The 14319-nt window shown below is 33.2% G+C and overlaps 3 protein-coding genes across 3 annotated transcripts; all 3 read left to right on the top strand.

Annotated features, from left to right (window-relative positions):
- Nucleotides 1–508: 508 nt before the first annotated feature.
- LOC107178064 (uncharacterized) lies at nucleotides 509–880 on the top strand. Its single transcript, XM_015532830.2, has one exon. The coding sequence runs from the start codon at nucleotides 509–511 to the stop codon at nucleotides 878–880; it is 372 nt and encodes a 123-aa protein (XP_015388316.2).
- A 1591-nt stretch (nucleotides 881–2471) lies between these two features.
- On the top strand, nucleotides 2472–3281 carry LOC127899059 (uncharacterized). The gene has a single exon (XM_052431773.1). It carries the CDS (start codon nucleotides 2578–2580, stop codon nucleotides 2959–2961), a length of 384 nt encoding a protein of 127 aa, XP_052287733.1. The 5' UTR covers nucleotides 2472–2577; the 3' UTR covers nucleotides 2962–3281.
- Nucleotides 3282–7305: 4024 nt separating this feature from the next.
- Nucleotides 7306–7918, top strand: LOC102624813 (uncharacterized). Its single transcript, XM_006486830.3, has one exon. It carries the CDS (start codon nucleotides 7398–7400, stop codon nucleotides 7779–7781), a length of 384 nt encoding a protein of 127 aa, XP_006486893.2. The 5' UTR covers nucleotides 7306–7397; the 3' UTR covers nucleotides 7782–7918.
- Nucleotides 7919–14319: the final 6401 nt, after the last annotated feature.

Here is a 14319-nt window from a genome sequence, read left to right as displayed (position 1 = left end):
ATTTACGTAATTTCTTAGAACAGGCATCATTGACTATTTATTAGTCAAGAAATGAATATTATATTATATGTAAGAACCATATGCTAATTACTAAAAACGAAAATAATGAAACAGCCATATTATTTATTAGTCAAATGAATATTATTATATCCAATGTACCGGATGCCAATGCAATGAAAATCACATGCTCATAGGCATATATGTTGTTTATTTGTCGAATTCATATTTTATGCGAGCGTCATGTTCTAAGTGGACTTTTTTATTTTTTTTAAACAATTCTATAATCGTCCTCAGCTACTTCGGAGAAACATGGTTAGATATAAATTAATCAAAATGATTAAAATCGAATCAATTTAGTAACACATTTATATACATCTCTAACTCTCTTCATCTCATCATCAAAGTCTCTTAATAGTTCTTGTTCCATTTCTATCCCACATATCTATATATATTTCTCTTTCAGCAACACACATATATGGATACAAAGTTGATGAGAAGCAAAGCTAAAATGCAGACCAAGGTGACGAAAATTTTCAAAGCCCCCATTAAAATTCTTCGTAAGGCTAGAGATTTTTACGTGCGGGGCATGCAGGAATTGGGTGCAGCGCCATCTACGAGGTTGCCGAAGAGTTATAGCGTCAACTCAACGAGAGCATGGGATGATGAAGAAGACTTTAGTCAACTCTTACGTGCTGCATCGACAAAAATTATGGAGGGGAAAGTGCAGCTGAATGGAATGGCTAGAAGTTACAGTGTTAATGTTGGAAAGATTGGGATAATTGAAGAGGACAGGCCTTGTGCTTTTGTGGAAGATGCTGTGAAGGCCGATTTGTTGTATCCAAGAAGTAGAAGCCATGCCGTCAAGAGAAATTTTGTGTAAAACCAATATTATCCCGATGTATATATAAACTAGCTAATTTGGAAAAAGTAGAGAATGTATGCAAGAATTAAGATTTATTCTTCGTTTCTTCTTAATTAATTATGTTCCTTCTTTCAAATATTTATCTAATCGAAGATTAATCCTGGACCTTTGGGGTAAGATGCAGCGCCCCTAAGTCAGTGTTTTTTTAATTTTTAATATCAGTTATAATTATTTTTAATATCAATTATATCGGATACAGTAAATGCTATGGTTGGTTTCAAGGAAAAAAAAATAAGAGAGGAGAGGAAAGGAGGTGAGGGGAAAAAAATAAGAAAAGAAAGATGAAATTAATATATAATCAAATAATGAAAATGGGATTAACTTTTTCTTTATTCATCTTTTCTCTCCCTCTTTCTTTATCATTCCTATCCTCTCTTACAATTTCTTCCGACTATCTGTGCGCTATGAGGATTTGTTCAATAAGATCTCAGGTTTTTCATATCATTTGAGGGGGTACTTGATTAGTTTTTTAAAAAAAACAAACAAACAAACAAACAAAATAGCGGGCTTTTTTTATTGGGCCATAAAGTATTTAGTTGCACATGATTGCATTTAAAAGTAAAATTTGTTTTGCTTAGAGAAATAGAAATTTAAATATAAGATTAGTATCCGAGCCCATGTCAGGTTTGGGATTTTTCATGTGAGCCCAGGTCCGGCCCGACCCTCCAACCAAATGGAATACTATATACATTAATTTTCTCTTGTAGATATGTTCATTTGGACTTAATTTGCTCTCAAAATACTAAATAACAGTGCATTGCTTGAGCATGCATTTTATAAAAAGTGCCTGAAAATGATAATTATCTTATAATGAGTGGCAAAAGGAGTTAATATTGTCTCTTATTTTGAGCTCTTTTTTCTATACTATCTTATGTCACGCATAAATAATCGGGTGTGATTTAAATATAATTACTTTTTTATTATATTTCTATCTAACAACTAGCAGTCACAATTTTGTATTTTACTTTGGTAAAACTCAAATAAAGAAAAAAAATTCGCATCATATAAAAAGTTTGAATTACTTTTTGCAAATGACTGATTAGTACATGTATATACATTTACAAATGGATCATCCGACAGAATAATTCAAAAAGAGGTACAGGGCATATATGGACTGTTACAAAATGGTATCAAGATGGAAAGTTTGAGCTCAGACAGTTGACTTCATCATGGTCATGGATGACCAGTGACCAAATCATCATCTTGTGTTCCTATATTCTCGTAATTGTTACATGTGGAAATCGTGATGCTATAAAATTTCAATTATTTCGTGTAATAAACAATTCAATTAGTTATCGCAATTTCTTCGAACAAACAGCCATATATACTATTTATTAGTCAATCAATTAATATTATATATACTTATGCAGGATGCTAATGAATGAGAATCACTTACTAGTCAACTTATGAGTATTACATGGAAATTAAATAGGCAAATAATTAATCAGTCAAATTCATATTAAATACAGCCATCCAACGCTTGATACTTCGGAGAAACATGCTTATAAAAACATAAAATAATAAATAATCGAGCAACACCTCTATATATATCTCTAATTCTATTCATCTTATCATATCCAAGTCTCTTACAGTTCTTAGATTGTTCCATTTCTCGTTCACAACCACAAAGCTATCTCTTGTCAGCAAGATTGAAAATGAGAGGCAAAGCTCAAAAGCAAACCAAGTTGATGAAAATATGCAAAGCCCCCATCAAAATTCTTTGCAAGGCTCGAGATTTTTACGTGAAGGGCATGAATGAATTGGCTGCGCCGGCTGTGAGCTTGTCGAAAAGTTACAGTGTCAACTCTATCAAAGCAGTCGATGATGAGGACTTCAGGCAACTCTTGCGTGCAGCATCAACGAGAATCATAGATGGCAAATTGCAGCCGAATGGAATGGCTAGGAGTTACAGTGTTAGTGTTGGAAAGATTGGGAGAATTGAGGAGGACGAGCCTTGTGCTTTTGTGGAAGATGCTGTGAAGGCCAATTTGTTGTATCCAAGAAGTAGAAGCCGTGCCGTCAAGAGGAATTTTGCGTAAAACCAATAGTAATATATTATCCCGATGTACATGGAAACTAGCTAAAATTGGAAAAGTAAAGAGAATTAGTATATGCAAGACAAGCTTAATTCTTTGTTTCTTCTTAATTAATTATGTTCCTCCTTTGGAATATTTCATCAATTCTCTAATCGAAGATTAAATCTAGATACATCTTTGGTGTAAGATGCAGCGCCTGGAAGCCAAATTTTTTTTATTGTCAATATCAATTTTATCGGACATTTGTAGACTTTGAGAGGAATGGTTCGATAAGATCTGAGTTTTTCATACCATAAAAGGAAAAACGAAAAAGAATTAGTGGGCTGTTTTGATTGGGCCCAAAAATTTTTAGCTATAAATGGTTGCATTTACAATTTAAAATTGTTGCATTTCGAGAAACAAAATTTAAATTTAAGATTAATAACTGAGCTCGGGGTATATGGGAGCTTTTTATAGAAGTTGCTAATCACTCAAAATAAACTTAGATTTTATTGCAATCAATATAGTAAATAAATAAAAAATAATAAGTAATACAAGAATTTCTAACTATATTGCTAAATCGCAGTCCAGTATTTCATTTAAGGATCTTGTAGTGGAGGATACTCTTACCCTAGCCATATTTCGATTTCCGTTTTCTTTTACCTTGAATTGGATAATTAATTTAATCAAAGCCTGACCCGAGTTCCGCTGATGTTGAAGCCACCTTCTTTTTCTTTCACTTTCCCTATTTATTCTATCTATAATTGTAAAACCAAAAAAAAAAAAAAAGGAAAGAGAGATTAGTCACAAATATTTGAATTTTATGTGCCATTATAGGGATCATTCTTCTACCCTTTTGAGAGAGTTGATGACTATTTGTAATTATTAACTTGACTGTCTCGGGGATCTGAGATTTGAGCTATCAATTATTTGTGGAAACATATCAATTAGTAGATCCCTTGTTAAAAGAAAGAGATGATGAACAAAGGACTTAGATTGAGTCATTCTCTGACCGCCGAGAGTATATATAATACATAGACAACACAAAAAGATTTAAGTGATTAGATGATTTTTTCTAATAGATTTAAGTGACTAGATGATTTTTACACATCACGGTGATGTGTTGAGCCTAAATTTTTTTGTCTTCCTAAATGGAAAATATACTTTTCTTTCCCTTATAAATGTTAATTTGCATAAATGTGGTCACTGGGCTATATTGGCAAAGAGATGGCTCAGTTGTGTTGATGGGCCAGCCACGTGCCCCTTTTTTTTCGACATTAACCTCGATTTTAATTTAAAATTTATCTATTTTATTTTTTTTTGTGCTGTTATTGAGTGTAGAACTCAAGACTCCAAGTAAACTAGTTGCCCTTATTGCCATCGGGGCCTATCTCGAGAATGTGGCAACCCCGCGTGATGGCGCTAAGTCTTCGCTTCGCCAGCCACTGAACGATGCCTAGCGAAAGCAAATAAAGCAATAAGTACGCAAAGACCCAGAATGGAGGTTTACCTGAAACAGAGGTTTATGCAAGAAACTAATTTTGCCAACAACAAAGAACATAAATTTTAGTTTTTATTAAGGCTCCAACCCCTAACTTTTTTATTTCTACAAATAAGAAAAGATTATAAATAGCCTAAGGCTTTGTATGCTGAAGGACATCACTCTCTTTACCAAAATATGAATCTTTAAAATATAGATTCCCATCACTACCTATATAAGTTTGCAAATGACACTCCCATTTGCTAAGGCGAGGTAGCGCTCTACCCTTACGCCACCTCAATTCCTTCTCTTAGAATTTAGGCACTACTAAGCATGTTGTGTGGAACCACACCTCCACTCCCTCTTAAATAAGCGCTACCCACTTAGCCTAGTAGCAAGGATATTATGGAGTGTAACCGCCGCTGCCCACCTCTCTTGATGAGCAGTCATCATTGCCCACTTCCCTTGCCCCTATTTTCTAAGTGTGTGATCTAAAGTCATGTCCTCCCACTAGTTGCACCCACAATTACCCACTTCATGCTTGATTTTAGGTCCCATTTTTGGAGAATTTGTAGCCAACATGCTCCATGTTTCTACCACCATTGCCCGCATACAGCCCGCATGTGAACACCTTTCCTCTTTAAATAGTTTGGCCCCCGAGCATGCCCAACTGTGCTACATGTTTGTGCACTGTCCCTGCATGTATTTGCGCTAGTGCCTCGTGCCATCCCACATTCTGTCATTTAGCTTGCGCGCGTCCCATGCATCCCGTGCCCACGTGCTTCGTGTGTCTCGCACTCGCGCGCTCGCATGTCCACTCACTTGCGAGATGTTGCATGCCACGCAACACCTTTGCATAAGCTGCCTCACACTCCTCGCGTTGGTCCCATAGCGTACGCTTGTTGCAATGCCTAGGCCCATGTGTCAGTCTTGCCTTGCCCTCGTGCTCGCTCCCGAGCACGCCCATGTTGCTGCCCTTCACTTGGCACAAGGCCATAAGCTAAGCCTAGGCATTTGGCCATCATGACTCACGGTGCTGACACCTATCCACTTGGCTAATCAAATTAAGTAGTCAAGAAATCGTAATGATAATGTATAAAGACTAAAGTAACCTTTAATTAATTTAATAATTAAAACATATTAATTGCTTTTAATAGAACAAATAAAAATTAAAAACATACAATAACCTTAAAAAGAGTAGAAAACAACAAATCTTTCATTAATAATACAAATTTAATTCTATTTTGATTAAGTGATTTATAATTTTAAAAATGTAAAACAGTAACTATTTCTACAAATTCAATTTAAATTAACTCAAACAATGAATAAGATGACAATGTAAGTGTCCGATACCATACATCAAAATTGACAAAATGATACAAATGTTGATGATGTCACAATGTTCAATTGAAGTTGATGATGATGACGGCAATGAGAATGAAGACTTTCCAGTGAAAAAAATTGTTGTAATATGCAAATGATAGATAGTTCAGTTATCAATAGGTGCCAACTTAGTTAGTGATGCAAATTATGTCATATTTCATTTTATTTGTAATTTGTAGCTTTTCATTTCATAAAAATAAATTTTATTTTATTAATCTCTTAATGTTATTTTTAATTTAATTTAATTTGAGTAATATTTATATTTATTCTTTAAAAATTAAATTATTAATGATGATTCAAATAATTCAATTAATAGATTTATCAATGTGAAATTAGAAATTTAGAATACAAAGTAAAATTTCAAATTTAATTTTTAAATATTGAACTTTAATTTGTAAATTTGCATTTAATTTTTCTACAACAAAACAAAAATAAGAAATTAACAAAAACTAATAATTTACAAATATTTTATGTAAAATGGGCCGGTGCTCATGTTGTGCCCATTGTTTTGCTGTACCTAGGCTTGGCTTGGCCTATGTCGTGCCTGAGCACGACATGATCGATTGATCAAAATACTTCGCTCCGCATGGTCCATTGATGAGCTGTGCTATGGCGTCGTGCCATACGGCGCAAGCCGTACCATGCCACTGGCCATATCTAAATTTGTACTCTTTGCAAAATACAAACTAATAGTGCATTTTATGAAAAATGGGTTCGAGCCTGAAAGTGATAATTATGTTATAATGTTTCGGAAAAAGAGTTAATACTGTCACCTATTTTTTGCTCTTTCTCTATACCATCATATCTGGTGTGTAAATGATCAGGTATGACTCCAATATAATTACTTTTATGTTGTATTTCTATCTAACAATTTCCAATCACAATATTATTATTTGACAAAATTCAAATCTAAGAGAGAATTCTAATCATACCAAAATTTGAACTTGTTTTTCCGCGGAAAATTAATAAGTACATGTATATATCTACAAGAGGATCATTTATGAGAATAAGTTAAGAAGAGATAGTAGGCATGGAGTGTTAAGAAATGGAATCAAGATGGAAAGTTTGTGCTCAGACAGTTGACTTCACCATGATCATGGACGACCAGTGACCAAATCATCATCTTAAGTTCCAAAATTCTCATAGTTGTTGCATGTAGAAATCGTGATGCTATAAAATTTCAATTATTTCGTATAATACAAAATTCAATTTATTTATCGCAATTTCTTCGAACAAACATCCATATATACTATTTATCAGTCAATCAATGAATATTATATATATGCCGGATGCTAATGAATGAAAATCACTTATTAGTCAAATTCTGAGTATTATATCCAGGCATCAGTATCACATGTACATGGAAACAGGCAAATAATTAATCAGTCAAATTTATATTAAATGCAGCCACCCGAAGCTAGATACTTCGGAGAAACATGCTTACAAAATAATAAAATAATAAATAATCAAGCAACACCTCTATATAATCTCTCACTCTCTTCATCTTTATCATATCCAAGTCTCTTATAGTTCTTAGCTCGTTCCATTTCTCTTCCGCAAAGCTATCTCTTGTCAGCAACATATATACAGATTAAAAATGAGAGGCAAAGCTCAAAAGCAAACCAAGTTGACGAAAATATGCAAAGTCCCCATCAAAATTCTTTGCAAGGCTCGAGATTTTTACGTGAAGGGCATGAATGGATTCGCTGCGCCGGCTGCGAGCTTGTCGAAGAGTTATAGTGTCAACTCTATCAATGCAGTCGATGATGAGGACTTCAGGCAACTCCTGCGTGTAGCATCAACGAGAATCACGGATGGCAAATCGCAGCCGAATGGAATGGCGAGGTGTTACAGTGTTAGTGTTGGAAAGATTGGGAGAATTGAGGAGAACAAGCCTTGTGCTTTTGTGGAAGATGCTCTGAAGGCTAATTTATTGTATCCAAGAAGTAGAAGCCATGCTGTTAAGAGGAAATTTGTGTAATGAATAGTGAATAAGATTAAACTCATTCTTATTGATTGTTTTACATTCCTATCCTGGGAATTAAATTCAAAACTCAAAACTATATAATAGACTATAATCATTGTTTGTTTAATTAGCTGCAACATTTTTGCCTCTTATGGTCGAAGGAAACAAGTATTTGGTAGAAATATAACAGCGTTTGATGAAATACCTCACAGACAAGTCTCGAAGGGGAAGTTTTGACTCGTTTGTTTTCTTTTCTATCTGAGGTTCAATTTTATTCACTTTCATTATACTTGCCTCTTATTAAATGTCCGCATATTGACGAAATAACATTTACTCCTATGTAACCTCTTGAGAAAAGGGGGTGGGAAGCCACCATATACCACTTGCCACAAGGTGCTCCTCTATGGTGGTTAATTGATTTGCCTCTTGCGGTGGATGCCAGAGGTTAAATTTGAAGAGCATCGATTAATAAAATTTGGGTTGAAATTTTGATGGAGCGGTCTTCATGTAACTAAAAAAATATATTACAACTCAAAAGATAAGCTAGGCAGAAACAAGAGGGATAATACTGTTAGTGAATAAAAAAGAGATAGAAGGCATAAAGTGTTAAAATTGGAGTCTAAATTGCAAGCTGCTAGGTTGATTTCTTCATGGTCATGGATTGACCAGTGACCACGAGATAATATTAATTGTCTTCGATATTTCCAAAACTGTTATACGCCATAATCAAGAGGTACCAAGTTTTCAACAAAATAACGTTATATTTGTAAAACTTCATTGACTTACTTTCATGATTATTATTCGTTGTCAATAATTGAATGCATGGCTGCGGACAACTTGGCACGTTTTATGCAATGAATGTAATAGTTTAATTTGCAAATTACTAGGATTATTGTAGTGAATTTTACTTATCTATTTTTACGTTGTCACATGTCAATTTTCAAAAAGAATATGAACACACATTTAATTAACTAAAAGTTCATTGTATTTTATCAATCTAATCAATTGAATTTGAATTAATCCACTAAATGCCCATTAAATAAACTAAAAAATAAATATATTATGCATGCTTAATTATCTACAAAGCTGTGCGAGGACAAAGAACCAGTAGTAGATCCATTAGTACCATTTGCATTACCAGAGCAAGTCCTTTATCCAGTTGAAGAACGAAGAACCAGTTGACTAAGTTACAGTTCCTTAAGCATAACCAGTAGAGACCGCAGATTGTTATCCATATCCAGCAGATACGAGGGCGACACAGATATCCCTGTATTCAAGCAATGAGTATTGGTCCAACCTTTTCACATGCTTTGTTCTCTCATAGAAGAACAACTCTGATTGCAATTTGAGAATTGAAACCTAGGAATTCTAGATGTAATAAGAAAAATTAGAGGTGAGATCCATACTATATTTAAATTTTAAGGAAAAAAAAAAGTAACAATAGACTCATATTTTAATAGAAAAATATTATAGTCAATTATATTTGAAATTTATTTAATTATTAATTTAAAATATGAATGAAATTACAGAGTTATATAAAGATTTTCAGAAATAATTTTATCTACTTAATCTATTGAAATTATTAATTTAGCCATTTGGCTCAAGTCTGGACCCCGAAAATTTTTTACATATTAGAGTATTAAATACAATAATTGATTTCGTAAATGCATTAAGATTAGTGTTTCCCAAATGCATTTGGTATATTAGTCCTTATTGCAAGAGGATACCTTGTAGTATTCCTATTAGTTGTAGAAGTCAAATAGTATAAATATGAAAATATGAAACCTCATTGAAGGCATTTAATTTTTTCACATCGATTATGTTGTGATCCACTTCTCTTACAGATTTACTTAGATATTTGTCTAGCAGCATATATATGGATGCAAAAATGAGAAGCAAAGCTAAAAAGCAAACAAAGTTGATGAAAACTTTCAAAGCCCCCATCAAAATTCTTTGCAAGGCTAGAGTTTTTTTGTGAAGGGCATGGAGGAATTGGCGTTTGGGGTGCCAACTATGAGCCTGCCGAAGAGTAGGTATAGTGTCAACTCTTTGAAAGGATGCGATGACGAGAACTTCGGGCAACTCTTATGTGTAGCATCATCAAGAATCATGGAGGACGAATTGCAGCCGAATGGAATGGCTAGAAGTTACAGTTTTTGCGTTGGAAAGATTGGGAGAATTGAAGAGGACAAGCCATGTGCTTTTGAGGCAAATTTAATATTTTATCCAAGAAGTAGGAGCCATATTGTTAACAGAAATTAATTTTGTACATAATGTAATGAACTGTCAATAGGATTACATAATTAATTAATAGCTAATATTTATTAGACTTGAAAGGCTTCAAGTGAAAAAAAAATTCTCTGTTTTTCACTGTTTCTTATTCATATCCTTGATTACAAACTTTAAACAAGACCGGTGCCATATATGATTTATCCTAATCCAGGAAGCTCGAATCTATTCTCGTGGTCTGTTAGGGCATAATGAAGAAACAACTAAATTGAGGGAGTAATTGATAAAACAAAAATATTGTACAGACAAGGGATCAAATGTTAAATTTACTAAATTCAAGTTAAACCCCTTTTATTTTTGGAATTGTTTACGACCTCAAGGCCTCAACTAGTCCTTGGCCGTATAAGTCCAACTCTTGGTTCAATAGAACACATAAAAGATAACACAGTCTCTCTCACACAATTACATTTATTAGATAATTTTATTTCTAGGAAATTTGGATTTAGTATTGATACGAGTTGTGTTGATTTTTCCATAATCATTTATCGTTTGTGTATTTATAATATTGTACGATTAGGGACCAGTTTGGGATTGCGATTGCTGATTAAATAAGTTGTTTTTACTATGCGGATGCAATAAGCAGCTGATTAAAAAAAGTAACTTGATGTTTGGTAAATTATATTATTGCGGTTGCTGTGAGTTTAAAAAGTAGTTCACATGCATTTGGTAAATTGTATTACAAATAGGGATGGCAATTTCCGGGTCCGGGTCCGGGTTTAGCCATTCCGGATCTGGACCCGGACGCCAAATTCTCATTACCGGACCCGCATTAAACCCAGTTTTTTCCCACCCGAGTTCAACCTAGAAAAATCCGGGTTTTGAACCTGGATTGCTTTACTTCAGTTGCTGGAAAAATGAAAAAAAAAACAGAATTACACAAACCAGAACCAAATTGCTTCCAGAATCCAGCTTGCTTTAGTTTAGTTCAACAAAATTTCAAATACAAAACATATAACTTCAAATCCAGGTTCTAAAACAAATACAACAGCGGCGAAATCCACCCCCACAGGCCGCGAAATCCACCACCACAGGCCATAGAACACAACCGCGAAATCCACCCCTACAGGCCACAGAACACAGCCAACACAGCCACAAAATCCACCCCCACATGCCACAGACACAGCCGTGAAATCCACCCCCACAAGCCACAGAACACAGCCGCGAAATCCACCCCCTTTTGCTGGCCGCGACAGAGTGAGAGATGAGACAAGTGATGCTGATGCTGATGAGTGATGAAACAAACACAAGCGCACCGTGAAGGTGATGCAGCCACGCCGCAAAGAATCTGATTTGAAGAAGAGAAATTACAAGAGAGTTGAAGAGAGAGTGAGAGAGATTGAGTGAGAAACGGGTGAGAGAGATTGAGAGAGGAACAATCGAACAAATGAAAATTGAGAGGAGAAGTTGAAGAGAGTGAGAGATCGAGAGAGGAACGAGTGAGAGAGATTGAGATTTGAGAGAGGAGTGAACAAATGAGAGATTGAGAGGGCTAGGGTTTCTTTTTTTTTCTATTTATATTTAATAATTTTTTTAAAAAAATAATATTAAAATAAATAATATCCGGATCCGGGTTCCGGATTTGCGAGTTCACTTGAAACCGGATTCGGACCCGGAAATATGCAGGTTCTGAAAAACCGATCCGGATTCCGCATAAAAATTGATCCGGTGCGGGTTGAACTCGGATTGGATTTTTCGGGTTCAGTCCGGGTCCGGGTTTGGTTGCCATCCCTAATTACAAACGTGTTATTTTATCATATAATGACCAAAATAGACATAAGTTTAAATTGTCTTTTTTTAAAGTATGTTTAATAATGTTTGGACATGCCCTTTTCTCTTTTAAACACCTAAAATTGTATTAAGTGAAAAAAAAACTTAATAATTTGTTGCATAAAATATGATAAAAATTCATACTAATAAATAATCCATATAAAATAAAAAATAATAATAATATGCATTACTTTCACATTAAACTTGTTGCAATAAACACCATGACTATAGAAAAAAAATATAAATAAATTGAATGTTAAAAGCCATGGTTATAAAATTGATTTTAAAAATTATGGTTAATTTTCATGTGAAATTGTTCATAGTTAAAAAAAATTACATAATTATATGCAAGTCTTTTTTTAATCTTATAATAGAAAATACAAATATAGTATAAAAAAATACAAACTTACTAGATCAAAACTTTGATATTGGAGAGAATATATGATAGTTGTGTCAGTAATTTGATTGTGGTGGTAATATGATATCTAATGACTTATATATTAGAGGAGTGATGATACAGCCACAAACTCTTGTACAAATTTATTTTGTACAAACTAATGTAGCATTAATTCATTGGTTGAATGAAAATAAATCATGTGGGCCAAGAAATATTTAATTTAATCAATTTTATCATGCCACGTCGGTTTGTACAAAATAAGTTTGTATAAGAGTTTGTGGCTATATCATTACTCATGTTAGAGTGTATGGAAAAATATGATATAGTTATTTTTGTTAAAATATTAATTAAGGTTATAATAGGAACTTTGAAAAGATGTAGTAGTTTATTTAATAAGTTGTTAATGAAAAGCAACCTCCTACTTGCTTTTAAAAGTTACAGTCAAAATAAAAAAAAATTATGAAAGAAGCAGCTTTTACAAAATTCACCAAAACACTATTTTTGTCATATATTATGAAATAAACAATTTATTGAGTTTCAACATCAATCACAAATGAGGCTTAAGATTTAATTTCGTATAATTTATTATCCAATAATTATTTAATAATACTATAAAAAAAGAAGATTATCGCAAAAAAATTATCTCTTCCTATCAAGTGTGTTTAAAGAAGCGATAATTAGTCAAAAATTCAAGTTGAGAAAGCCCAACAAAATAAAAAAAGAGTGATGATATTGCCACAAACTCTTGTACAAATTGATGTGGCATCAATTCATTGGTTGAATGAAAATACAAAATAATGAAAATAAATCATGTGGACCAAGAGATATTTAATTTAACCAATTTTATCATGTCACATCAGTTTGTACAAAATAAATTGATACAAGAGTTCGTGACTATATCATTATTCAAAAAAAATATATTGGGTTTTGTCTGTCTTGAAGTATTACAAATTAAAGTCAACCGGAAAGTTGGAGCTTAGTCGACTTATTTGACTTCATTATGATCATGGATGAGCAGGACCAATTTTGAATTTACTAATCAAAAATCACAATCTTATTTTTTCAAAATTTCAAAAAACTGTTACATGTGAAGCTCATGGTGGTCCATCAATAAATGTTCAACCATCTTAACCAATTTTCGACGGCGTTTAAATTTCTTGAAATAATACTATTTTATCAATGTAGCTATGAGATAAAATAAATTAATTTTAGAGTCTTACTTTTGTCTTGCACATGCCTAAGAATAGTAGTATTTATTAATTAATGGGAAGTATCTTGGCTGCTCTGCTGATTGAGGGCAATATTTTATAATTCAATGTCCTTTTCAAAAAATAATATTCATGGAAATTGCAACTCTATGGCATCAAATCAACTATCAATACCAATATGCTTGTAGTCGTTGGTGCTCGAGTTGTTTTTCAACTTTGGCCTTCTGCAGATTAACAAGGTAATGACATTAATTTAGATCCCGAAATAGTTATATTGTCTCAAATAAGAGCATAGTTTATCTATTTCTATCGAATAGGTCCATGAACTTTTAAGGAAATTATCAAACTATCCTTGTTAATTAGCATCAGTTTTGACCATGAAATTATATTTAAGCCAACAGAAGTTAAAATGCAGAAACTAGTAGCGAAGGCGATCGGCCATAAATGGGCCGGGAAATATATTGTAATCCTCGAACCCGGTTGCGAAAATTAATTTGTTTTGTATCCTAACGTTATATTGCTTCTAAATTTTCGTACTCATGTGCAAGTGTTGAGAGTGTAAGAATGTGTGTTTGTGTGAGAGAGAGATTCTTTTCAAGCATCTTTGTTTTCTTAAACTGGAAACGAGGAATTGAAAAAAAATAAAATATGATAAAATAATGAAGAGTAATGTTGAATATTTTATATGATATTACGTGTGATGTTATTGCGAGTGTTATTTTAGTTCAATTGATAAATTTTTTAGTGTAGAAACAATTAGTTTTAAGACTCGAATCTCACTCAAATATATAAGTGGGAAAATAATTGAATTGCCATTATTAGGTTATAATAAAAATATATGTATGATATATGCGATGCTATGCTACATCAGTCATTCCAAAGAAAATTTTAA

Source organism: Citrus sinensis, chromosome 8 (genome assembly GCF_022201045.2).
Source record: "Citrus sinensis cultivar Valencia sweet orange chromosome 8, DVS_A1.0, whole genome shotgun sequence".
In the NCBI taxonomy this organism is placed as follows: domain Eukaryota; kingdom Viridiplantae; phylum Streptophyta; class Magnoliopsida; order Sapindales; family Rutaceae; genus Citrus; species Citrus sinensis.
The sequence above is the reverse complement of the archived record's forward strand: the minus strand, read 5'-3'. Positions and strand labels throughout refer to the sequence as shown.

Excerpts from the sequence above, each read along its gene's own strand:
- LOC107178064 (XM_015532830.2), top strand. The coding sequence starts at position 509 with ATGCAGACCAAGGTGACGAAAATTTTCAAAGCCCCCATTAAAATTCTT.
- LOC127899059 (XM_052431773.1), top strand. The coding sequence starts at position 2,578 with ATGAGAGGCAAAGCTCAAAAGCAAACCAAGTTGATGAAAATATGCAAA.
- LOC102624813 (XM_006486830.3), top strand. The coding sequence starts at position 7,398 with ATGAGAGGCAAAGCTCAAAAGCAAACCAAGTTGACGAAAATATGCAAA.